The sequence below is a fragment of the Pinus tabuliformis genome, chromosome 2_1 (genome assembly GCF_031772625.1).
Source record: "Pinus tabuliformis cultivar Carrire ecotype Pingquan chromosome 2_1, CPIR1, whole genome shotgun sequence".
Lineage (NCBI taxonomy): Eukaryota > Viridiplantae > Streptophyta > Pinopsida > Pinales > Pinaceae > Pinus > Pinus tabuliformis.
Window position 1 is genome coordinate 925,963,606 of NC_142299.1, and position 27,814 is coordinate 925,991,419.

The following is a 27,814-nucleotide window of genomic DNA, read 5'->3' on the forward strand; positions in this document are numbered from 1 at the left end:
AAGTTTGAGGTGTGCTGCTCTGGAAGAGTTATTGAGATTGAATGTATATAGCAACAAGTATGGTTTATTATAAAGCCAGTTGGTTGAGGAAGCTCTTTAGGGAGCCATTTGACGACCATTGTATATTGCGATATTCTTGAGTGAGATTCATTTTCAGAGAATCCATGTTCCACGTCAACTCCAAGTATTGGATACCACATTATTTTGATGTGATATATTGGAAAGCTACCAAACTCCATCATTGTTGGTTGGATGAGCAGATTACCGTCATAGCCTCGTGATGAGGTCAAGATTATCTTTCTTTAGAGAAAGGCTGGGAATCGTGAAAGGACCCTCCCATGAGGGTCACACTTGAGTTGGACATTGAGCTCTGGGAGCTCCTATGGAGCCTGGGGTACTTCTTGATGTTATGAGTGAGCATAGGGTGAGTGGTTCACCTTCCCCTACAATTGATGAGATATGCATAAGATGAGTGGTTCACCTTCTTCTACAGCATATGAGTAGGATGATGAGATATGCATAAGATGAGTGGTTCACCTTCTCCTACAGCATATGAGTAGGATGAGTGGTTCACCTTCTCCTGCGGATACCCCAATGAGAGATGCATATAGGCATCTGCTTGTTGTCACATGTGGACATGTCAGTGGGACATGGTTCATCCTTTCCCACATGTAGGATGCTCATTCCCTACGATCGATGGTTAACATGTCAGTGAAACGTGGTGTTAGCGCTTGGAATTCACCTAGGCTGAGATAGACAAACTCTCAAGGCTACATCAAACCATTTCACCTCGTAGCTAGCCCTACGAGGTATGAGAAGGCTCTCTCGGGTCAGATTTGATAGATCTTTCAATATGATTAGGCTGACCAATTAAGAATAAAGATTTTAGGCTAGTAAATTGATAGGGGGTTAGATTTAATGATTTTTGGGGTTTTTGGTGGCAATTGGAGGGAGTGCAATTCAGGGTGCGGGGATTGGGCTCAGTTTTTGCAGGGGGTTCTTTGGGGCAAGGTAGGAACTTGTGCTGATGCCTTTGGCTTGGATGGGTGATCAGGGAAGAAAGAGAGGAGGTTAAAGAGGGCAAACAAGGACTTTGAATCCTCTTTAAACAGTGGAAAACATAAATATTGAACAAACTAAAAAGCTGAGCATGTTAAAGCATGAATTCAAACTTTACCACTTCATATGTCCAATTAGAAGCAAAAGAGAGATGTGGAATACATAAACAACCTTACAAGAACATGTAGAGAACACACCATCAACACAATGATCCACAAGAATCCACAATGAAATCTGCAAAACCCTGGCTTTCCTTTCCTTAAATTGCAGAAATAGATGTACAATACACAATAATGTTTCTCCCACAAGAGTCCAACCATGAAAATGAGAAGGAGAGAGCATAATATAGATCATCTAGACCATCTAACTCCTTTCCCCACCTCTAGGGGTCGAGCTCAGCTTCCTAGGAGCAGTTTGAACTAATTCTAAACTAAGAACTAGAAAATAGGCAGCCAAACAACTTGCCTCTATTACTTAGCTAACTCATCCATGCATTAATTTTTCACTTTTTACATCATGGAAGCTTCTAGAAGGGTAAAGAGAGATAAAATCTATCAAAGTGCCATGAAAATATTACATTTATCCATCATCTACAAGTAAAAATGGTCAACCATAGTCAAAACAGTGTTTTTTGACAAAAAAGGTCAATTCTGGTAAAGCTGGCTCGAATGGTCGCGCCCCCTGTTCAAATGGTCGCGTCCCTTTGCAGCTACTTTTGAGTGGGTTCCACTGATCCAAATCAGGTGCAAGATGGCTCATTGGAAAGCTTGGTCTGTCTACTTTCCATCCCAAGTGGAATTTCTGAATTTGGAGTTGTTTTGCCCCCTCAAAAACCATTTCTCCCAAGGTCACTTTCTGCAACTCAAAAAGTGGGCAGAAAGTCATTTTTTTGATGTATTTTGAGCTTTTGGAGGCTGAAATCTCAAAATCAGGCTTCTCCCAAGTATTGGTAATTTTTCTCTTTGCATGCCCTTTCCAAAAATGCTAAGTTTTCAAAATTCCGAGCAATCCTCCAGAATGGTCGCGCGCAGGGTGAGACCACTCCAATGGCCTAAACCTGTAAATTGCACAAAAAATTCACAAATGACAAAATTTCCTCCAAATTTCTTGAAATTTGGGCTGGGAGTCCCCAATCAAGTACCATGCTCAGTCAAAGAGGCTTTGGCCAAAGTTTGGAGTGGATCGGGCGTTTTCCTTCGTTTTTGTGCTTTAGCCAACCGTCCTTGGAGCACCTTCGTTCTCGCCGGTATTTTTGACATTTCTCTCAAACCATGACACCTGTGTAAAAAGTGAAGGAGGTTTTCCTTCTTTGGCATGTTGTGAACAAAAACCTCTCTCAGTTTTGCAAAATTCATCTTTGATTGCTCAGAAACAGCTTTTGAGTGAAACTTGTCCCGATGTGTGAAACAAGGAATTTTGTCGAAATGGAGCGAAATGAAGGGGATAGGGGGCTTCTAAATTCTTGGGGAAATTTTTGGAAGTAGGGAGGGATGTTAGGAAGCAGAGGAAAGTGGAATCTCAGAGATTGAGTGAGGGGAAGGGGTCCAAAAGGGCAAAACACAGGCCCAACCTAGAAAATTGCCAGGTTGTAGCTAGAAACTAGGGTTTGTGCAAAAATGAGGAATTTGGCGGATCTAAGGGATGGGAAGTGTTTGATAAGGTACTTTAAGGATAGGGGAAGGTGTATGAACATCAGGAAACAAGTTTTGCCGGTGATTTGACCATCCAAGAGAAATTGCCTTCAAAACCCTAGGAGAGGGAAATGACCTTGCCTGGGTGGCAACTGAAGCATGGACAAGGTGTGAAATGACTCATTAGACACTGACATGATAATGACAACCATACGAATGATGATAAAATCAGCTGAATGGTGACATGGACTGACATTTGGGCAAACCCTAGACCTAATGCCTAGTGACCAAATTTTGCTTGAAGACTCACTGAAATGACAAAATTTGACCTTGACACTTCAAAATCACTTTGTAAGAGCACATTTGATCACTGTAGGAAGGCTGGAAAGACTGACACTAACACGTGGTTCATCCTTTCCCCATGTGTAGGATCCTTCCTATGATTGTTGGTTGGCATGCATGTAGGGCGTGGTTCATCCTTTCCCTACTCTCGGTGGTTTGCGTACGTGTAGTATGTGGTTTATCCTTTTCCTATGATGGTTGTGACATGTGACTATAGGATGTGGTTTACCCTTTCCCTACGTGTGGTTGTGAGCAAGATGTGATTTATTCTTTCCCTACTATTGCCCCAGTGTCATCCTACCCATGTAGTCTAAGACACATGGGAAGTACCTCTCATCTGGTTAATGAATTGGGAAAGGTGGATAGGGACTATAGCACTATAGATGGACACATTGTATATTGTCATACTCCCTATGTCTAGGATGCATGATGTTCAACAACTTGATAACTTGGGATCAAGTCTGATTGCAGTTCGACCCCTGGTTATGTGGACTGATTTTTGTCAGTGGAGAGTGGCAAGGTATTGTGACTCACTCTTGATCAATTCTTCTCCATTATCTATATCAATGTTCAGCAAAGTTGAGTCGAGATGGTACATGATGATGGATGGATTGGCAGGTGGAATTCTCCCTAGTTGAGAGAGAGTGTTAAAATTGGCAAGTAGGGCCAAAATTCCACTTTGGACCGCTCATTTGATGAAGATAATTATTGCATTAAATTCCTCTTTTTGAGAGGACCAAAATCAACTTAAAGAACACTAAATTTGGACAAGGAAAAATATGTTTTTGAAGTTAATCCCACACGTGCTAATTGTCAAGGTCAGCTTGGGGTAAATTAATCAAGTGGAACCCCTCTCCAAATCCTATAAAAGGAAGTGTCCTCCAACCTTATTTGACACATCTTATCTCACATTTCTCTCTCTGAAATGGCCGTAGTGGGAAGATAGCTCCAGTGATGAAGGAAGGGATAGATTGACGTCTTGGTTGGGAAAATGGACTGAGTTCCTTACGCAGGAGGCTGATCCTGTTAAAAGCAAGTTTGGGTTTGTTTGAGGACTATTCTATCTCCTATTGCAGGTCCGAGTTATCATGGAGGCTGACTGCAGGCATAATGAGTGTTTGGGTGTGAGTTTGTGGTGTGAAATCCCTCTCCTTGGTGGGCCGCATCTTCAAGGATCCTACCTCATGCTAGCCGCAGGCATTAACTTGTTGAACAACGGGACGAGAGGATAAACATCTACCCAAGTTAGCTGCAGACCCATCTTGATGAAGTCAACTTGGCATGAAGGTCTATTTGAGGGCTGAATTAAGTGCTGACCTGTACTAGAGGGAGGTCAAAATATCTTGAAGAGAGGCCGCAACATTAGAGGGATTTTTTGATTGTGTTTGTGAGGGTTGTTGCAGTATGTCACAAGCCCTAACCAGTCCAACCCTCTTCAGCTGTATAACGCCAGGAACAACTTGACTGCTCCAGAATTTCAATTGTGATTGGGCCATCTATTTACCTAAGGGCTGTGCTACTGGATGTTCAAATTAGCAAGTCAATCTCGACTTTTAGTTATTGTATTCTCTCTCTCTCTGATGAACATTTGATTCTAATAATAAGAATTTTTCTTCTCTTGTCTTGGCTTGTCCTCTGCAATTATGGTCTATGTTCTTTGTTCAGTTATCTTCATTGTAATAATGGTTTATGTGATTGCAAATGAAATAAATGGAAATATAAATTGGGCTATCATGGAACATTGAAGTAACTTACCTAAGCAAAGATCATGTTAACTAAAATTTAACATATTTCCTTCCACATATTCCATGACATCATTCTCTTCATGAATGAGATCCATTCTAGTCCTCCAAGCCCTAAAATTTGTTGCACCTTCCAGCCTATATTCAGGCTTGATATAGGGAGTCATCTGGTCAAGGATCTAGTCACAGATCAAATTGTAGAATAGGTGTCCTCAAGGGGTGGTCTCAATGGCCTTTCTTTACCAAAGCTCTAATACCATGTTGGTTTTCTAGTGCTAATTAGAGAAGCACAATTTTTTGCAACAGATAATTTATTCCAATGATATATGATATTACTTTAGCACACCCTAGAACATCATTAAGCAATTATAGTCAGAAAATTCAAATATAAATGCAATGGAAATAATAAAGATCACAATTGAATAACCATGCATGATGGACACGAGAATTTAGCCTTGGGAAACCCAAACTCGCGAGAAAACCCAATAATCTTTTTTAAGAGAAATTGTTCAATTCAACAAAAGTACAATTTGATATTTACAAGTCAAACTTGGTCAATCTAGACCTAAATATAGCACTGGTCTAATAGGCTAAAATTATGCCTTGCAACAACAAATCAGCTTGGTCAAATTGCCCATAAATGCTCGACCAAACAGTCAAGCAATGCAGGGAACATGTGCAAGGTTAAGTTCGGTCAACCACAAGTCAAATAGATCACAGAGTAGCTCATTCAATGTAGGTCAAATAGACCTCAAAAACTCGGTTAACGCTAGTCAAAATAAATATCAGAAAGGCTTGGTCAACATTCGTCAAATGCTGATCATGCTTTGGTTATCTCAGGATTTCAGCTCCTTAGAATCTTCAATTTGTTCCTCAGATTGCTTCCCATGTGTGTGTGAGAGAGAAATATATTAGTGATGAGTGAGTGAGAAAATGAGAAGTTCAAGTGTCTTTTTATAGTGATTTTAGGGTGCCCAAGTGGCGCATCTCTTTGTTGGGCCAATTTGCTCTTTTGGGCCCAATGATGGGTTTCATGTGGATAATGATGAGGTGGATGGGGACAGAGGGGTATTAAGGCCAAATGCCATGGGCTCAAGGGTAGTAATGATGAGGGATGTCCACATATTTGAGTGTATGAAGGTAGGAGGGAGAAATCGTGGTACATGAGTTACCCTAGCCTTTGTTTTTCCACCCTTCTTCATTTTCCTTTTTGTTATACCTCTGAGTTGATAATGGTCAACTATCAAGCCAGGGCATCTAAGATAATTGTTTGGGGGTTTTGTTTTAATTTGGAGGAACAATGAATGAAACAGATGTAACACTGTAATGCCTAACCTTTTGAATAATATTAATACCAAAACAGAGGGCTGCTATAAAATTTCACATAGTGAAATAGCTTGAATAGGGGTGAGTAGAAACAAAAAATAATATGATTATCACAATCTTCAAACAGAAAACTAAATAATCTTAAGTATGAAAACCTCTAAACAATGTTCAGAAGGTTCAAGAGAATATGCTTATGCTTACAACAAGATGTTGATGATTTATTGATTCAGAGGGAATTAATTAAACAGATAGTCCATCAGTCCATTCTCTTTATAGATTATCACTTCAAAAGCTTATAGGAATAGATTGAAACACAATTATTCCTACCTAGGTATCTTTGTAAGACATAAGAATATGAAGAAAAACATAATGAGTGTTACTGGAAAAACTTACAGGAAACACAAACTGTGTAAAACAGAATTCAAAATCCTTTGCTTTGTATTAAGGTTTCAGAAAAGCTAAGTACATCAAATGTTTACAAATGCTTCATCAAGGTCCAACCTTTCTTCAAGAGTGCAACCCTTCTTCAATGGTCAACACTTCTTCAAGAGTGCAACTCTCTTTCAATGGTCAACCCATAATAAGTCGTAAAGAGAGTTATTTATACAACAGTAGAACTAAGAAAATATCTTAATTTTTTTTTACAAAAATAGGTTATCAAAATAAAGACTGCTAGTTGATCTGGCACTATTTTGATGCTGTGCTGTTGGTGACTATCATTGAAAAAATGAAAATTGTTGGAGCTGGCCGACTGTTCCTTCAAAAGTTGAACACTGTTTGATTCATGTTGGATGCCATGTAACTTATGACCTTTCATCTGATATTCTTAGACCTTGTTGACCCGTCAATATCCTTTACTTGTGCTTTTTACTTTTACTGTACATTTCAAGTTTTTACTGTGTATTTCAACAATAAATCTTCTACTTTTTCACATGTCTCAGTATCTAGTAGTTGAATAGTGATCATCTTTCTGTATATTTCGTCTGTTTGTCTTTTAACTGTATGCTTTATCTGCCTCCTTTGTTTTAACATTTACTGTCTCTGTGTAAAGGATTTTTTCTTTGTTTTAACCATTACTGTGTAAATTGTTTCCTTCTGCTCTGTGATAATTGTCTTTTTCTTTTGAATAAAGGCTCTTGAATAGATTTCCTTGTGAATCTTGGAGTAAATAGATTTTTAGATCAGTATCAAACTATTTATCTGAACTTCTGGCCTTCTGCTAATCACCTGCAAAATACAACAATTGTTAAGAAAAACACAGGCTGACAGGAAGGGCCATAATGGCATCAGGGAACAGGATAGTGTATGGACAGAGTCCTGGCAGTGTTTGGAAGGTAATCAGAGGTTGAATTTGGTTGCAGAGGCTCAGGGTGGTGTAGGTAGGGTTAGGTAGGTTTTACTGTGTAAATGGTCGAAAAGAGCGAAAACAAGGGTCTTTGGCGTTTAAACGGGAAACTTTAACTTTGGCACGGAAATTCATAATGTGAACAGTGAGTGGTTTCATCATACGCGGGGAGGCGGTTTTATTGCTCATCGCACCGCTTTTGGCAGTCGGGCGGTATTTCCTCGAGGGCACGCGAGTTAACGTGAGATTGCCATGTAACCGCAAGGGGCCCAAGAAAAACCACGAATCTCATGTGCTCTCGGGCCTTTAAAGCTTGGACATCAGGAGCACGCGATATGGATGCAAGCTGTTAGATCTGAGGGTGAAAGATCTAACAACTATCGCGCGATGAAGTTGCACGGAGGTGAATCAACGGAGATTAGCGGGGCCTGGGGAGATTAATTACAAATAATCATAATTAATTAATGAATATAGCGTGGGTTAAAAGTATTGCGATGGGTTTAATAAAGTGGGACTAGGGTTTTATATGACGGGGGTTTGTTAACCACACCAAGGGTGGGTTAAAAGGTTTTGTCGGGAAAACGTGAATTTGCGGAGTTTTGTTAAGTAATGTGGGGTGAAACAAAACTTAGGCTATAGGGGTCTTTATAGGTTAAAAGGGCTTTTTAGGCGTATGGCAGAGTTAAAGTTAAATAAAGCAGGGGGGGAATAAAAGTTAGGATAAGGGGGGTTTTATGGTTTTTAGGGAAATTACTAGGGGGAAGTGATTTTTTCAAGGGGAAATGGTTTCACACTAAGAAAAAGAGTTTTTTGGGTAGGAGAATGAGTTTTGAGGGTAAATTGCTAGGAAAATATGTGAAACCAAGGGCCAAAGGTGAAGATGCAAGAAAAAGGGTATTTTAACAAGAAATGATGGGATAATGAAGAAATTAGTAATTATATAGTGGGGGATGAAATGAAATGAAGGGAAGTTAACCAAATCAACTTGTGAACATCTTTTCACTTTCATAACTGCTCCTGCACACTGAAACATTGGATTAAGAATGATAAATATGCTTATGCTTCAATCAACTTTGTACATCTGCAACCTTTATTCTACCTACCTTTTACTTAGCCTAACATTTTTTCTTCACTTGATTGGGTGCATTTAAGCTAGCAGACCCTTTATTTCATTTTTCTTTTGTAAAGCAAACTATCTAATTCTAACCTATAACATCCAAGGGATTAGATTAAACTGATGAGCTCCTTATTATTCTCTACCTAACTACCGATCCGCCAAGATTAAACAGTTTCGCTAGATGTTTATTCTCTTACTATAAACATGAAATTTAAAGCTTCAACTAGTCAAGATTAAACTATTTGACTATCATGGGTTGTGGCATTTATGACAAGCTGCACACAACCATTATTTTGCATAATAAAGTAAAAAGTAGTGGCACTTGGACTTGCACACTTTCATAGTTTATTGCTTTTTTTCTTTTCTCTCTAACCTAACATTTTATTTTTGCCTTCATTTTTTATTGCATCTATTCTAACATTTTCTTTGATATGGACATATTTATCAAAATATTTTCTAACATTTTTATTTAGTTTTCTTTTTGTCCATATCCTAGGTTAAAATTTTTGAAAAATATTTTCATTTTTTGGACTAATTTATTCTAACTTATCAAAACCAAAAAATGCTACAAAACTTTTATTCATTTTTCTTTTATTTTACTACTTGGGGCTCTAGGGGATGAGAGCATCATGTGTATAATGTAGTAGTGAATACCCCCTCAAGGTGGTGCAGTTCATCGCCCTCCAGGGGTTGGGACATACATGGGTTCGTTAATGATGCAGGGGGCACTCGTAGGGGCCCTAGGAACTAGGGTGATGGCCATAATGATAAGGGTTAGAGCTCATGTTTGGCTTTTTCCCATGAGCTAAATTTAATCGTCCTGACTACCTTTTGCATTTTGTTGTATTATTTCCTTTTATATGTGGCTAGGTTATGCTTTTATCCTTTTTATAGCTGCATGAACCTCCGAGGCATCATTCGAGGTTTGACCTAGATATGTGGACAAGGGGAGGGGGAGTATGAGAGCCTTGTGGATCCAGTGGTCATGTGGACCCAAAGAGGGAAGATGATGAAATAGGGCATGTAATGTGCGGAGAGGTGTGAATAATGTGGAATGGGAAAACGAGACCGCGCTAGCAAGTTCAAGGTTTCCCAAGTAGGGCCCATACTAAAGATGTAAGCCAGTAGAGGAGATCCCAAGGGAGCAAGGATTAAGCCCCCATTTAAGGTGAGGGAACAAGACTACAGTCGAAGCCCTTCCTCCTTCCAAGTCACCCAAGAATCCATACCTAAGTGTGCCCAAGAAAAACAAGCATAAGCATCCAATTGCATAATGAAAAACCATACCTTAAGGATTGAGTCACCCACCTTATACGATCTCGACAAATGGGCGAGGGGACATATGATTGGCTCAGGGAGCGGAGAAATCTGGCATAATATTGACTACATTGGTGGTTGTTAGGGGCTGCTGGCTACTGGTTGAAGACAAATATAGGAGAAAATTTCTCCTATGGCTTCACCAATTGGTGGTGGGTAACAGGTCCTAAACCCAGTGCTTGGGTCCAAAGCCCCTCTTTTGGGTAAATCGCCCAACAAACAACTTATTGATGGGTTGTCCTCTCTTGAAAATACCTTCCAAGCTACCCAAAATCTAATAGATATCAGTGCCATCATGTTTCATGATAATATTTCATCTTGGAAGGCATACAAATGCAACATTCCAAAAAAGATTGGTTTCGGATGGTTAGATCATTGTATAGTGCGATCAGTGTTTTTAAAACTGGAACCGGTGACCAGACTGGTCAACCTAATGAACCAGTTTACCGACCGGAACCAGTCTAACCGGGATTGGTTTGGTCTAAACGAACCGATATTAAAAAAATACATTAAATAATTAGTTTTTAATGAAACAAAACTATTTTTAAGATGTAAAACCATGATTCCAAGCCAATAGAGACAAAATATGCAAAGTTTGCTCATTTATACCATGTGAGGGTGAATATATCAAAATGGCACCGAGTGCAATACATGTCATCGACAAAATAGCAAAATACATAAGCAATGAGGCTCTAAATGGCCTATAAAGTCCAGAAACAATGCTGCAAGCTATGAGTCAGGCCATTGGCCTACTACAAGTCTATAGTGTACACGTGATCAATCATCAAATTCATCACCACTACTAGCCACAGAATCATCAAGTTCATCACCACTACTAGTAAATTTTCAGGTCATTTCCTTTGTCCCAAGGCTTCCTAAGCACTAGATTTCCCCTGCTTCTTCCTTACTGTCTTACCTTATAACAGATTAGTCTTTTTCCAATAACGCCAATATATGGAACATGATCTGAAACATCAAGGATTAAAGAGTGTAGTATCCCAAGGGGATTTTTGCCCTTAGGGTTTCAATTTTGGTTAGGGTGTCCATTAAATCAGAAAAGACTATACACAACAATGCACATTCATCTTTTTAATTTTCATCAAACAATGGGCATTCATCTATGTAATGCATGAATATAAAAGATCTTCAACAATAATATAATTCTTCAACAAAGCTTCAATAAATTAGGGCCGACTGCCCAATGAACAGTAGATTCCTCCAAACATTAATCCACAATATAGTTCGGATTACAATGTCAAGATTTAGTAGACTAATGTTCCAACTGTAATTCACACTAGCACTACCCAATACTACTGTTACTCTACTAATTAACTCACTGCCTACTGTGCTGTGACCGATTTGTTTTCTGTTTGTGGCAGACCCTTCCTTAACCGCTTTTTTCCCCGTCGTGAAGTAATACTTCAACCTCTGGTTATGTTGGCTTACTGTTGTAGGAGAGCTGTTGTGCTACCCTGCTTGCACAATCCGAGCCTGCAGAGGTTTCTCTATTTTCCAAGACGTATGTGGACCAGAATTAGATGTCTGTAGTCTTTAGAGAGATGTTAATTGGTAGACTGCTACCTTAACAGCTCAGGATTGAATTAGGGTGATGCCGCAGAAGATTCTTATTCCCCCCAAAACCCCTAAAACACAGTCAGGACTTAGCAATACGCTTTTTTTAGTTAACAGTGGGCCTGCCTAAAACCGGTCGGTTTAGGACGAAACCAGCCGGTTTGATACAAACCGGCTGGTTCCGTCCTAAACCGGCCGGTTTTCACCGATTAGGGCAAGAAAAAGGAGAAATGGGCAATCAAACCGGGTTTTTTGGCTGGTTTCGACCAGTGGGCTTGTTGACCGGCCGGTTAGACCGGTAACCGGTTAGCAAGACCGGTTTTTAAATCTATGAGTGCGATAATTCTATACTACACTCTGTTACGCAACATTTTGTCACACCTCTTGCACTTCCTCGTGACATACCCCGAAGTGCCCGAAACATGACCATGCAGTGTACTCATTCATATATGTAGTTTAGATCCTTCCTAAGACTTTGATTGGAAAATGCCTTTAGCTTCCCCTGAAGGAAATAGCTCTAAAACCCTAATTTGAGAATCATTGCCCTTATGAGACTAAAAACAATGATGATCGCTTATTGCACTGTATTTGACCCGCGATGACATCACTCTACTCACTTGTATACCTGCGATGATCCCAAGAAGGCAATTTTCCCAAAGAGGATGAGAAGCTTCATGATCTGGAAGCATCTAGAGCGGTGAGTTGGAGGTTGTTCGACATAGATGAGGTCGAATTCTCCCAACTTGGCCTCTTGGTCTTATCCCTATGAGCTACTTCCTTGAGATAAAGGCCTACTCCTATCTTTGGAGAGGTCCTAACTCCCTTTCCCAGCCTATATATTCATCCTCTCCCATTCCCAAATGGTTGGTCTATGTCTGTTTGCACCCTTATGCTAAGATTGTGCCTATATGCTATTCATTTGGCTTGGAGAAGGAGTGCTTGGAGAGCTTAGCTTGGACTTGGATATTCATTCAAGGAGAGCCTATCAACATCAAGGCTTGGTTGTATGCTTCCCCTTATTTTCTGTTAATATACAGCGGCTTGTTCATTTTCCCTAAATGTGTGTGCTCATGTATCATTTAGTTTAATGTTCCTTGATTAGATAAGTAGGTTACTTTTGAATATGATATTTGTATTTGCATGCCTTGTTGTGTATTGATCTCTTGTGCAGGTGCATAAACGCTGTGAGTAGTAGGAACGAGCCCGTGACGCAAGTGATTCAAGGTCTTCAATAAAGGAGATCGAGATAGCATCAGAATGAGGTTGGCCATCTTCTTTGTCTCTCTCTTCAATTGTAACTTAGGAAAGTGTCGGATCCTTGGGGAATAGGAACTGAGCAACAATGATACCTTCAACATTGTATGTGGGCATCGACTCGGCCCATTTAGTGAAGTAGTCGACGGTGACGATAATATAGCCATGCCCTGGCTGAGCGAGGGTTACATGTCACGAAGCTTTTGTTTCTAAAAATAACTGCCCATGATAACATGTCGAACCCATGCAGTTGCTTCTTGGTCCGATCTTGAGTAAATCATTGTAAATTTTATTTTTAATCAATCCTCAACGAATCTCCTTTCCTTTTCTGCTCTTGAGAGAAAGTCATCGTGGCTAAACCATTGAGTTCACCCCAAATTTCCCCTTCATTGTCTGATATTGAAGGGTCCTCCCAAGGAGTTCATCTGAAGCTTCCTTAGTCACTTGAAGATCAAGGTTTTGAACGTGGGATTATTCCAAGTATCCAACCCCTGTCTTCTCGTCCACCACCATCGGATTCGTGGTCACATCAAGAATCTGATCCTGAGACCCTTGAAAATCCTATGCAAACCCCTGAGAGTCTGCAAAGGCTTGTTAGCTGTTATTTATCCGCCGAATCCGTCATTTGATACTATTGTGATATCTCCTCAGCGTTCTTACAGTCCTTACGATCAGCCTGGTATTCCTTTGGAGTTATCTCCTCGTACATCGCAAATTCCTCACCACCAGTTGTTTCCACTCATGGATTCAGAAGGTGAGATCCCAACCTCTTCTCCCGGTCATTCAAAAGTTTTCGCTACGCATACTCCTCATGTCAATGATGAATAAGGGTATGAATTTCCTCCAAAAAGTTTTCCTTTTACAAGAAGAGTCCCATTTCACACACTTCCTGAAACCACTGGGCCCATGTTTCCACTTGGTTATACAACTCTAGCCCAATTAGTTTCAAGAACCCCTAATGCTTCATCTTTGTATCAAAATCCCATTTGGTCTTCCAATGCCATGCCTACTTCTGGTCCATTTATTCCAAACGCGACCTTTCAAATTTTTGTACAAACTGCTGTCATGTCAGTTCCCGTTCAACCTACGATTCCATCGCAACCTGTACCGTTGTTTCAATCGTCCATTCATGTACAACCGACTGTTTCAAGTCAGGTTTTAGTTAATTCTTCCCCCCTCTGTCAAGTGGACAAAATGTGCCACTGTCTGGGGGGAAAAATCCGAATATTCCTCTTGTGTCAGGTGAAACCAATGTGAGTGGATTACAAACTCACATGGTTGGAGTCAATCAACCTTATTCTGGTGGTATTCCTAACCCTGTTGGTCCATCTGGGTTGGGTAATATCCAGTATCAACAGCCTTATACGGCTTAGATTCCACTCCAACAGGCTTATGTCCCTTATGGTTCACAAGCCTTGGTCAATCCACCTTACACTCCACAAGCAGGAGCTTATGTCCAACCTGGTCAATCCACTATTCCTGGTGGATATGGTCAGATTCAATTCGGAAATTACCAATACCCTTAAGGTATATCCCAAGGAACTATCCAACAACCCTTGTAACAACAAGGGAAACCCTTGCAGCAGTAAGGGCAACCACTACAACATCAAGGGAAACCTTTGCAACTGCAGGGGCAACCTTTGTAGCCATATCAACAGCATTTGCAACAACGAGCTCAGTTTGTTCAACGGCCTAATCAACCCTTGTATCCGCAAGGCCAACCTTTGCAGTAGCAACGTCAACCTTTACAACAACAAGCTCAGCCTTTGCAGGCACAAGGTCAACCCCTGCAACAGCAAGGCCAATCTCTTCAGGTCCAGGGTCAACAGGTCCAACAACCTTATAATCCGTATGCCGCGTATAATGCTTATTAGCAACCTGTGGTAGGTCAATATCAAACCTACCTTAAACAAAATCCACCTTATGGTCAAGGTAACCCTTAGTGGGGGCATAATCAAATCCTGTATGGTCAAAATCCTCCACTGTGGGGGTAGAATCCTTAACATAAGGTTGGAACCCGCAATTTGGGCCTCCTTGAAGGCCCTACATGCCATTCAATCCGCAATTGCCATTTTCGGCTACGTTGGAACTGCCTGATGTCTCGAGGCTCACAAATGATCCTATCTTTCATTTGCCTCACTGGCCTCCGGTTCCAACTAAAATTCCAAGCGATTGCCCTAAATTCGAAGGAAAGTCTAAAGAGGACCTACAAGCTCATGTGATGGCATATCACTTATGGTGCTCTTCAAATTCATATGTTGACGATTTCGCCTCTTTTAGAGAATCTTAACAGGTGTTGCCGCAAAATGGTATATCGAGTTGCCTCGAGCTACCTATGTTGACTTTAACTCTTTAGCTATGGCCTTCCTCACCCACTTCCAATTTCCGGTTCGATATGAAACTAGCACTCATTTGCTCACATCCCTGAAGCAAGATACTGCGACCCACATTTATGATCATATCCATGAATGGAGACATCAGCGTCGCCTCATCAAATTCGAGATTCCTGATGAGTTGTTAACCAAATGGTTCACGAAATCATTTGTAAACAAAATTGCTGCAGATATAGCAATGGGTGGATGTGTTATTGAGGACCAAGCTATTGCATGTGCTTAGTATCTAGACTTAGTCTATTCCCAATCTGGCACGTTATATGAGATGTTCCTGATGCTCCAAGACCATCTTCGGATCCGACAGCCTCAAAGTCTCCCAATGTACCACCTGTTGATGGTGTAACTGGTTCAGTCCCTCAGACTTCCACTAAGACTTCTTCGAAGCAAAAATCCATTTCAAACACTAGATCCAATAATCCTTCGAAAAATTCATCAAATGCTGGTAAAACCTCCGAGGTACATGCTATGCAGTATATTGCACGTGCTCAGTATCTATACTTAGTCTATTCCCAATCTGGCACGTTATATGAGATGTTGCATGATGCTCCAAGACCATCTTTGGATCCGACAGCCTCAAAGTCTCCCAATGTACCACCTGTTGATGGTGTAACTGGTTTAGTCTTTTAGACTTCCACTAAGACTTCTTCGAAGCAAAAATCCGTTTCAAACACTAGTTCCAATAATCCTTCGAAAAATTCGTCAAATGTTGGTAAAACCTCCGAGGTACATGCTGTTCAGTGTATTGCAGTAGATAAGGCCTCAAAAGGTTAGAAAAATGGTAAAGGTAAAGCCAAAACCGATACCCCGAAACAGGATCCACCCAAATCATCTGTTGATGATACTTCTAAACAAAAGCCGAAATATCCTTGCCTCATCTATGAGGAAGACCATTATACCAAGGATTGTCCCCGATGTACTAAAGTTAACCGCTTATTGAAAGGGACTCTGGCTGTTTTGAAAGAACCTTTTCCATCTCAGCAGACACAGTTGGTAGACCAACCGCAATCCTCTACCTCCTCTGGTTCCCAAGTTTTCATGATGCAAGGTTCATCGCCTATTTCGATTGCTACTCGAACAAAGGACTATCAAAATCTGCAAAAGCAAATGGTGGAGAAAGAAGTCACTGATGTACCTTCTACTTCTACTCCATCCAGTTCTGGTCCGCTCCATATTGAGCGTCTTAACAATGAGTCCGTAATTTGACCACCTCCCAAAGGTGTACTTCGGAAATCATCTTATAATATGAATGTTAGAGCTGCACAACATTATAATATTGTTGAAGATTTAGCTCAAGCACCTTCGGCGATGTCTGCTTTGGAAGTTCTCCAAACCTGTCCAACGCAGCGGAAATCATTGTTGTCTGTTATAGGCGTTATTGATCTTGTCGATTTGAGTTTAATTACCTTTGATCTTGAAAACCACGTTCCTCGTCTTCCTCATTAGATTGCTTTTCTGATTCAAGTTATCATTAAAGGAAAGATGATCCATCAGACTGTTATTGATGAAGGTGCTTCCACTTGCATCATGTCTGTTTCATGTTGGAAGGCCATTGGCTCTCCTCCTCTTAATCAATCCCCGAACACTTTGGAGGCCTTTGATGGCAGAGGCTCCCGTCCATATGGTATTCTCACAAACTTGCCGATCACGTTGGAAGGAAAGACCGTTGAGCTAGAAGTGGAAGTTGTAGATGCGAATCTCAATTACAACCTTCTTCTCGGGCGAAGTTGGACCCACACTATGTTTTGTGTGGTTTCTTCTTTGTTCTGGGTGCTTCGTTTTCCTCACGAAGGAAAAATTGTCACCGTCGACCAACTGTCTTTTTTCTCTTTCGGTTCATCGAATGACAATGTCCCATATGTGGGAAATACCGAGATTCCTTATGAGAGTGTGGGGGCAGGTCTTTTCAAAGATTCTGCTTTAATGGGTACTTTTACTCTCCCACCTCTGAATGTCACTTCGATCAATATGATCTCAGTTTCTACAGATCCTTGGATTATTCCTACTCTAGATCAAATTGATTCATTTGGTGATTCTATGCTGTTAAGTCCATTAGAGCAAGACTATCAAGAAATTGTCTTGGCTTCAACGACCGCTTCAGAAAGTCATGTTGTTTTCAGTATGAACTTGGATACTTATGTGCCATCTCCTTGGCTTGGTTCATGGGATTCTCCGGATCCTTTGAACAAGACATTCCCCACCGATGAGAGTATCGTTGAGGTTATGTCTTTGGATGAAACTCCTTGGAATGATCTCCATCATCATTCTTCATTTCTTCCCAGCCTTAGTGAGATGCCTTCGTGTCTTGAAGCGTTCGTTTCTCATTGCCCAACGCATCCACTTCAAACACTTGTTTTGGTGCACGAAGTCCTGTCTGAGGGTAATATGGGAAACATTATTGCAACCATGCCTCTTGACATTTCCATTAAACCTGGAATTGTCGAGAACATTCATATTGGGGTGTCCTGTTCTCCCGATGAGATCAGGGTTTACATTGAACTTTTCAAAGAATTTCGAGATGTCTTCGCGTGGTCATACGAGGAAATGCCTGGTATTGATCCAACAATAGTGGTGCATGAAATACCTACCTATCCTGGTGCAAATCCTATTCGTCAATGGCTTCGTCCTGTGCATCCTTGGAAGGCTGCTGCTATTAAGGCAAAAGTGGAAAAGCTTTTAAAAGCTAGTTTTATCTATCCAATCCCATTGACAGATTGGGTGTCTAACATTGTCCTTGTTGCTAAAAAGCAGGGCACGATTCGCGTCTGTGTTGATTACTACGACATCAATCGTGCATGTCCAAAAGACAATTATCCCACTCTGTTTATCGATTAGATCATTGACGAGTGTGTTGGGATTGAGATTTTTTTGTTTATGGATGGTTTTTTTGGCTACAACCAGATCAACATTTCACTCGCTAATCAACATAAGACGACCTTTATCTGTCCATGGGGCACTCTTGCCTATAAGAAGCTTCCTTTCGGTTTAAAAAATGCTGGCGCTACCTTCCAGAGAGCAATCTCTAATACATTTCATGATATTCAACACATTGTTCAACCTTACCTCGACAACTTACCAGCTTATTCTGCTAAGTGTCATGACCATCCAGACCACTTAAGATCCATTTTTCTGTGATGTCGACATTATAACATCTGTCTTAATCCGCACAAGTGCGTTTTTTGTGTTGAATCGGGTCGAATCTTGGGTTTTGTTGTGTCCCGCGAAGGTATTTGAATTGATCCTTTAAAAGTTGATGCTATTGTGAACTTACCCCCCCCCCGCCCACCTCTTTGCTTCAATTGCAAAGCTTGCAAGGAAAGGCTAACTTTCTTCGTCGATTCATTCCTAACTATGCTGAACTCGCCAAGGGTTTTACTCACTTGCTTAAGAAGGGGATCCCTTTCATTTGGGATGAAGTTGCCCAGAAATCCTTTGATGCTTTGAAAAACACGATTAGCAGTGCTCCTTCATTGCATCCCCATGATTATCGATGCAATTATTTCCTATACTTCACTGCAACTGAAAGTACCATTGCTATGGTGTTAGTTCAGGATGATGACAATGGCAACGGACATGTGGTTTATTATTTAAGCCGAAATTTCCTTGACACCGAATCTCGATATGCCCATGTCGAGAAGCTTGCCTTGGCCAAATGGATTGTTATCCTGTAGGAGTTTGATTTGAAGTTTACTGCCACCAAATCAAAGAAATCACTTGTTTTTGCTGAGTTGATCTGTGCCCTTTCGTTTGCAAGCACTTATACTGATTTTACTGAGCAAATTCCTGATGAAACTCTGTTTCTTATCAACACTCTTGACCCATGGTATGGAGATATTATTGTTTATCTTCAAACCCAAACCTTTCGATCCGAGTTGTCTTGATCTGACCGATGCCTCGTCCGGCATCAGTCGCAACCCTATCAGATTCTTGGTGATACATTGTACTGAGTCGGTGTAGAATCTGTTCTTCGCAGATGTCTAACACATGAAGAGGTTGAATGGGTCTTGAATGACTTCCACTCTGGTGCTTGTTGTGGTCATATGTCCGGCTACACCATTGCTCAGAAAATCCTCCACGCTAGTTATTTATGGCCTTCCATCTTTAAAGATTGTATTCTGGTTGTTCAGAAATGCCATGAATATCAGATTTTTAACCGCAAGCAGCGCACCCTGCCAACACCCTTACACCTAGTAGTTACTGTTGGCCCATTCGCTAAATGGGGCATAGACTTGACGACATGTAACCCTCGCTCGACCGGGGGGCATGGCTATATTATTGTCGCTGTCAACTACTTCACTAAATGAGCCGAGGTGATGCCCACATATGATGCTAACGGTATCACTGCTACTCAGTTCCTCTTCAACCACGTCATAATGCGTTTTGGTGTTCCTCAAGCCATTGTAACTGACCATGGATCACATTTTCGTCAGTACATGATGGCAGAGCTGACTGCTCAGTTGGGCCTTCGTCATGATAGCTCAACTCCTTACTATCCACAGGCCAATGGCCAAGTCAAAGCAATTAATAAAGTTTTGATTACTATGCTTCAATGCACCATTGGGAAGCATAAAAAGGATTGGCATCTGATGCTATTCTCAACTCTCTAGGCTTACAAAACTTCCACTAAGACGACCACTAGATTCACTCCATTCTAACTGGTTTATGGTTTAGAGGCAACTCTCTCGATTGAATGCGAAATCCCTTCGCTCAAATTAGCTATCTAACTTCTTCCTAATACCTCCCATGAAGAGGAGCGACTACTCTACCTTGAGAGTCTTGATGAGACCCGTCACATTGCTGCGATGGTAATCGAAGACCAAAAGAAACGTGTCAAAGCTTTTTTTGAGTAAACTGTTTCTCCTCGCACTTTTTCTGAAGGCGACTTGGTCCTCCTTTATGATTAGGCTAACGATAAGTTAGACACTGGAAAGTTCGAACCTATGTGGCATGGGCCATATATTGTCAAATGTGTTTTGCAAAAAGGCGCCTATGAGTTAGTTGATTACGAAGGAAATGCATTGTCACAGCCCCGAAATGGGTTGTATTTGAAAAAGTATTATATGTGAAATTCATGTAATGACTTTTTGTACATTAGTGTGAGCTTTTTGATTTTTGGTGTTTGTTTGCTTTGCAGACATGTGTTTTTCTGCTTACTTTGTGTTCCACTCGGTTTGTAGATGTTGTCAAGTCATTATGTCGGTTTCGCTGATGGTGCTTGTCGTAGCACACAAAATTTGTCTTCTGCAGCTTGGGCACTCTTTGCCTCTGATGGCAGTTGATTGACTTACAAGGTATATGCCTTGGTCGAACAACCAACAATATTGCTGAATACAGTGCGGTCATTGAACTATTGTCAGAAGCAGTTGCTCTTGGCATTAGAGATTTAGTTGTCAAGTTAGATTGACAACTCATTGTGTTACAGTTAAACAATCATTATTCGGTAAGAAATCCACAGATATTGCGTATGTATCTACGAGTTTGATTATTGGAAAGAATTTTTGATTTTATCACATATCAACATATTCCACGCAATTTGAATACATTAACAGATGCATTAGCAAACTATATACATTAACAGATGCATTAGCAAACTATGTTCTTGATAGACATTTGCGTAATTAATAAAACTGGTCACATCATCATGATACATGGACACATAAGCAGAAAATGAAACATGCATATATATATATATATCATGTCTGTCAGAGTGTTTACATCAAAATCTCAAAAAATAAAGTGTTATGAGACACTTGGCTTTCAAAGCCTACAAAATTTGTGAAAGTAACTAGAAAGGCTATCAACTCGCATGATGCTTATGGTAAAATGAGACTGCTCTAATCAATGGGCCTAACAACCGACGCAGTCTCACTAATACTCCTACGGTGTGCCTTTGCCATCACAGTGGCACCTTGCCTATGGTAGCATACTTTGGTATCCCTCGGGTAATCACGTCCAGGTTGTGCTCCATCTCTACCAAGGGGTCTGCCCCTTCCTCATAGTCAACGCCTACTATCTGATGGGCTGCTCGCCGTGCTATTGGCGACATGCCAGACGGTCTTTCCGGTCCAACATCTGCACATGTATCATAACTTACATCTTAGTTACACTTTTACAAAAAAATCATAAACCTTGAAAAAATCAAAAAACACGTTTTACCTGCGTCAGTCCATTATTCTCTCGGTCGCAGAGGTAGATCTAGATCCCATCTGAAATCTGTGCTGGCATGAGCGTAATCATCCACAACAAGTAGTTGGTGACATAACCAACCGAAAAACTATGGAGGGAAATGCATCTGTTGGCCCCCTCCTCCTCGGGGCATGAGCTGACTCCATCGCACTAGCCTTAGATCTTGGGGGAGAGGATCTGGTACCTCTGCAAACTGGTTCCAAAACAAGGGCACCCACTCTAGGAAGAAAGTAACCAGTATTGAACCGAAACCAAATTGTTTCAGGTTCCCTCGTTTACCTTTGGTTAGCTGTCTCTTCATATTATCTAGTAGTCCTCCACACCAGTTGAAGACTGTGGGAGTCAAACAATCTACTGCATACCAGAATTGGGATTGGGAGGCTTCATGGAGAGCTTGCGTGCCAGATACGCGAGCTATGGTGAACAAGATAGTTCTCAAGGGAAGGTTAGTGATTGTTGCTGTCTTTACTTTCCTGCCCATGGTCATCTCTAAACCTGGGAAATGTCTCTTGACTAGACTGCTAGTACTTTCACCTCTTGGGCGAGATCCAAATAGTTGGACTCTCTCTCCCCTCCTAGACAATCCAGTGATGAAATAAATATCTGTTTCTTCCAGCACTAATTCCTCGTCTTTAATTTTGAAGAGCTCCTGATCAACGTCCCATAAGCTGATCAAATACATCAACAGCTCCATCTGAGCTCTCAATCCTGTGGTCCTAATGAACTTCAACAACCCACAATTTCTCAAAGCATTGATACATTCTGGATCTTGGGCTGCTTGGTGGTCTTTGGCCTCATGGCCCCATTCTTTCCATTCTAGAACCATGATCGCCTGCAAAACATCATTAAACATGAGTTAGAAACCTTTCCATGGATCAAAATCAAGAATTTTTGCTTTAAAGAGGGTTTTTTCCTTCAAAAATTCCGCCTCACGCTTCTTTTTATTAACAGAGTGATGTCATTGCTTGGGCCTTTTGGCTTGAGAGCGATCATCGCGGGTCCGATGACCAAACCTGCGATGATCGCCGATGATTTAAATTTTAAAATCCCTCCTTTTAGCATGCAAAATTCCATTAAAAATGCATAAAAGTATGATGAATTGCAAGAGCAAGGATAGACCTCTTACCTGCTGCAAACAGTTCGCGAAATGATGCCCTAGATCTCCCGCACTGGTCACCTGAAAATCGAGCAAATTAGGGCACAAATGCACTCTCAAAACTTACTTGGGTGAAATGGTAAAAATATTTTTACTTTTGGTCTATTTATAAGTTTTGAAGTCATTTTTTGTCAATATTTTATTAATATTTTAATATTTTTTCTCGATATCAGTGATGGGTGAATCTCTTTGTGCAGTTACAGGTACTTTTGATGGACAGTGATCATTTTTGATTGATTCACACGAGTTTTTGTTTTATCTCTTTTTTGGACTCGTTAAAAATAAACAAAAAAGGAATCCCCCTAGAATCATCTTTAAGCTCTTTTATGATTCTTGAAAACTGAAAAGATCACCGAGTATTTGTCATTTCGAACTCGTTAAATTAAATGAATTGAATCGTCTCAGTATATGTTTACCCATTTTTTCGGGCTGAGATTGACTATTTACAAAAAATGTACACCTTGGTTGACATGGTCAAGAGGTTCTCTCGAATATTGTTTTCTACCTTTTCAGGTTCGAGGGACAAATTACGAAAAAGGGACATAATGGAGTTTTCTTTTTCGTCTTTTTTCAAACTCTCTAAATATGAAAAAGACACCGAGTTGTTCTTACGTCGGACTCGTTAAAATTTTACGATGAAAGACTCGTCACCATGATGAGATCGAGTTTCTCCTTCCTAGGACTCGTAAAACTTACTAGGATGGATTCATTCGAAGAATGAACTTACATGACAAGCATATGCTATCCCCTTCAAGCTTGTGATAAAAATAATTGGGGTACTCGCTAGAAATAGCGGGGGAAAATGAAAATGAAACATCCTTTGTATAGGCAGCATGTCTCTCTTGAACATGACACTCTTCTACTTTCGTGTCGGGTTTGGGATATCCTCACTCAATCACTTGTCCTCCTGGGTTTGGGTGATCCATTTTTGCCTCTCATTTGACTATTCCATTTTGTCATCATGACCTTTAGTCCTATGTTGAGCCAAATGCTGCCACACTCCAGAGTCGTGTCACCAGTGTTCAAGAGAAGTCCTATCTGTAGTTATTTACCTATACATTGTCTGACCCATTGTTATAGTCTTGGATATTATTCATTTCATTCCACTTTATTCCTTGTTTCGTGTCGATGATGGGGGACTCATCATTGCCTTCCTTCGACAAGTTGCTTCCTGTCGACTTCAGCTCATTATCCAGGACGATGACTTAGAAACTCCCTTTCAGTACCTTGGAGCTTGCATGCCTTAATGGCAAGTTCTTTGCATCCTACGATAGGTTTTCATCATTGGCTTTCGATTGGGTGATTCCATGAGTATTCGACTTCAGCTTCACTATCACATTCATGGATTGTACTGTCGTACCTTGAGAGCCATTGTCATTATTGGTGGCTTCTCTCATACCTATTAATGATCCACATCATTGGCCGATAACCAGGTGGTTTTCTAGCATGTTCGACTTCAACACATTCATTCACATATTAGAATCCATAATTTGATCGGGTCGGGATGGAGCCCAAGACCCTGAGTCTTGTCTGATATGACTCAAGCTGCATGGAGTTATATGTTATTCATGATTGTACGCATGTTTCTGCTATACAGATGGATGTGACCATACCGTGGGACTTTACATTTATGATGACCCTTCTATATCGGATGACCTTGGATCTTGGATTCACAAATGATCCTTCACATTTGGATGGCTACGCCCATACCATGGATCTTTTATATAATCCTTATCATTCGGACAACTGCGTCCATACCGTGGATTCATGTTTTGATATTAGATATGTATATGTACATGCGTCCTTGATTTGCAGGTCTCCTGACAGTGTTTGTCCTCATCCTTGCAAAAGCTCGTAAAGCATCTCAACTGTCACTTGTTTTGCCTTCATGCTTGAAGGGGCATCTGTTACATAGCATTTTGTCACATCTCTTGCACTTCCCTGTGACATACCCCGAAGTGCCCGAAACATGACCATCATGCAGTGTACTCATTCATATATGCAGTTCAGATCCTTCCTAAGACTTTGATTGGAAAATGCCTTGAGCTTCCCTTGAAGGAAATAGCTCTAAAACCTTAATTTGAGAATCATCGCCCTTATGAGACTAAAAACAACGATGATCGCCTATTGCACTGTACTTGACCCGTGATGGCATCGCTCTGTTCATTTGTATACTTGCGATGATCCCAAAAAGGCGATTCTCCCAAAGAGGTTGAGAAGCTTCATGATTTGGAAGTTTCTAGAGTGGCGAGCTGGAGGTTGTTCGACATAGATGAGGTCAAATTCTCCCAAATTGGCCTCTTGGTCTTATCCCTATGAGCTACCTCCTTGAGATAAGGGCCTACTCCTATCTTTGGAGAGGTCCGAACTCCCTTTCCCAGCCTATATAGTCATCCTCTTCCATTCCCAAATGGTTGGTCTATGTCTATTTGCACCCTTATGCTAAGATTGTGCCTATATGCTACTCATTTGGCTTGGAGAGCTTAGCTTGGACTTGTATATTCTTTCAAGGAGAGCCTATCAACATCAAGGCTTGGTTGTTTGTTTCCCCTTATTTTCTATTAATATACAACAACTGGTTCATTTTCCCTAAATGTGTATGTTCATGTATCATTTAGCTTAACATTCCTTGATCAATTAAGTAGGTTACTTTTGAATATGCTATTTGTATTTGCATGCCTTGTTGTGTCTTGATCTCTTATGCAGGTGCATAAACGCTATGAGTAGTAGGAACGAGCCTGTGACGCAAGTGATTCAAGGTCTTCAACAAAGGAGATCGAGATAGCATTAGAACGAGGTAGGCCATCTTCTTCATCTCTCTCTTCAATTGTAACTCAGGAAAGTGTCTGGTAGATTGTCCCCTAGGTTCTTAGACCCACTCGTTGGGCTAGAGGGATCATCTCTGTCCGTAGAGAGGATTTACCTAGACAACACACTCAAAAGTTCATATCGTCGAAGATGACGGTTCTGAGCGGCGAGAATTGAGAAAGACAAGAAGACATTACAAGCCAGAAAAATATATCAAGCATTTCTATCAATAAGCTTTGAGGAGAAAGCTTTCCTAAGGGGAAGGCAATGTTATGAACATAATTGTGTATAAATAATAATAAATAATGATTAATAAGTGTAGTTAGTTATGAAAGGACTCGTCTTAAAAGGCCATGACCGTGCATGAAGGGGCACTTGCCTAGGTATATAAACATGGCCTTCATTTGTAACCAATCATATTATATCTCCTGTACATTCTCAATTCTTACATCAAAATATTACTTGTCCTATAATGGATATTTACATGTTCTAGATATTATGAATATTCCGCTGAGTTCGAACTTTGTTTGTTACAATTTTAAGCCATCTTTTCAGTGAAAATCATACTGTTTGCACTTGTAAGATAACAAATTATTTAGTGTTAGAGGCAGGAAAATGTACAACATTTCTTTTTTAGAGTAATATTCTAGTTCAGTGCATATATTTAATGTGTATTTCTCTATTTTGTGTTCAATTAATCTTGATACTTTTTATATGAATATCAATTGATGTCTAGACATCTCCTATCTTATTTTCTTCATCTAGGTAAAAGGATGGAAAATATTGGCAATGCATACATGCATTTGTGGTATTCTTCTCTACATTTTTTCCTTCTTAGATCGCAAAGATGATTTTTTAATTTTGAATGTAAGGCAAACTGTCTGCTATCATTACGTACTGTATCCAGTTGTAGGAAAGACAATATGACAAGTAGAATGTTTATCAATATAACTGAATATTATCTGATAATATGGTTCTCCTGCTTTTGTTGTGAAGTATGTTATTTTCCGCCGGGGTGTTGGTATTGATCGCACAAGTGATTACTTTATTATGGAGAAGGTGGATATGCTTCTCTCTCGAGCTTGGGACTGGCTGCTTCGGCTGACTGGGTAGGCAGCCAGTGATAGGGAATTAATTATAATGAATATTTAGTATGATGGACAAGGTTTCTATCAACATTGGGTTGCAAGTTGGATCTGGTTTAATATCAAATATTGAATTTGATTTGATAGGTTTCCTGTCTTGCTTCAACTCTTTTTTGTGAACAGACTTAGTAAAATATTTATGAGAAAGTTCAGTGGTACAAGTGGAAAAAAATCCACACAAATGAATGGGGAAGTTGGAAACCCATCTGATGAGGATCTTTATATTGAGCGGATCCGAATTGAGAACATGGATTGCAGGTGCCAATTAATGTTAAATGAGTTTGTGTTTGTATGCTTTGTTATTGTGTGTAGCTTATAGGTGTAAAGATGAAGGAAACAATGTTTATTACAGTGACCATAATGAACTCATGGGGCTTACTTTCATTCAATGCTTTTGCAGTTTAAGAAATTTGTTTGGCAAAAACACAATTCAAGAACCAACATTTGAGAAGATCATTGTTGTATACAGGTAATACGTTCATCTTGAAGTACATTCAAATTTGAAGAAAAAAGTTTTGGGAAGTTTTGCCATGCTTTTTTTTTAATTGTGCACAAGTTTTTAACCATCCAGATGCCTCGAAGGTTGATAGGATTGTAATAGTTTTGGCTTTTTTGACCACAATAAATTTTGTGTCAATCTTTGTTCAAAGTTCAGGTTATTAGTATCATAGATGATAGCTGGGAATTCAGGAAATTTTGTTGATGAAAGTGCTGAACTAAAAGTTCTCCAGCATAGTTAAGGACATGACTATAATGTTGCTTTACTGATTTTGCTTGAAACATTTAAATCAGGAAAGCATTGTTCTGGAAAGAGGTAAAAGTAAAATTTGTCTGGAACAGCTAGGTATAATTCTTCATGTTATTGACTTTGCAGGCGAGCAACATCACACAGTGACAAGTTGCAAGATGATGATAGGAATATCCACGTTAAACACTTTAAGAACATTCCCATGGCAGACATGGAGCTTGTTCTGGTAAGATTTTGGAATGCTTTTTAATGTAAACCATATATATTTTTTTTGTTGAGAGACTGAAACTCAATAAGTATACTTGTGCAGCCAGAAAAGAAGAATCCGAGCTTGACACCCATGGACTGGGTCAAATTTCTTATTTCGACAGTACTTGGTTTGGTAGGCCTTTTGCTAGTCTTAGTACACAAAACTGTATGGATTAATGGCATATTATGCTTGTAAAGCCAAAATGTAAAATTCTTATGTTTAAGTTCCCTCTTGCAGGTTGCCTTGATTGGTTCTCTTGAAGTGCCACAAGCTGATATTTGGGTTGTATTTGCAATTTTAAGTGGACTGGTTGGCTACTGTGCAAAAATTTACTTTAGGTACGTTCTTTTATCCTCAAAGATCAAAGTCATTCTGCTGAGTGCAATTGATAACTAGCACAGTGGCAGTGAATATATTAATTGATCT

The 27,814-nt window shown here is 40.2% G+C and overlaps 1 protein-coding gene across 4 annotated transcripts in view; it reads left to right on the forward strand.

Annotated features, from left to right (window-relative positions):
• LOC149203684 (uncharacterized) overlaps positions 1-27,814 on the forward strand; it is a 283,560-nt gene that overhangs the window by 109,991 nt on the left and 145,755 nt on the right. For 3 of the 4 annotated variants that reach the window (XM_089403521.1, XM_089403522.1, XM_089403520.1), the window contains exons 6-11: positions 26,242-26,354; positions 26,478-26,648; positions 26,791-26,859; positions 27,265-27,364; positions 27,449-27,520; positions 27,626-27,726. In XM_089403521.1, the coding sequence (XP_089259647.1) occupies positions 26,242-26,354; positions 26,478-26,648; positions 26,791-26,859; positions 27,265-27,364; positions 27,449-27,520; positions 27,626-27,726 (626 nt within the window). The remainder of the gene's footprint in view (positions 1-26,241; positions 26,355-26,477; positions 26,649-26,790; positions 26,860-27,264; positions 27,365-27,448; positions 27,521-27,625; positions 27,727-27,814) is intronic. The other variant, XM_089403523.1, reaches the window with a different exon arrangement.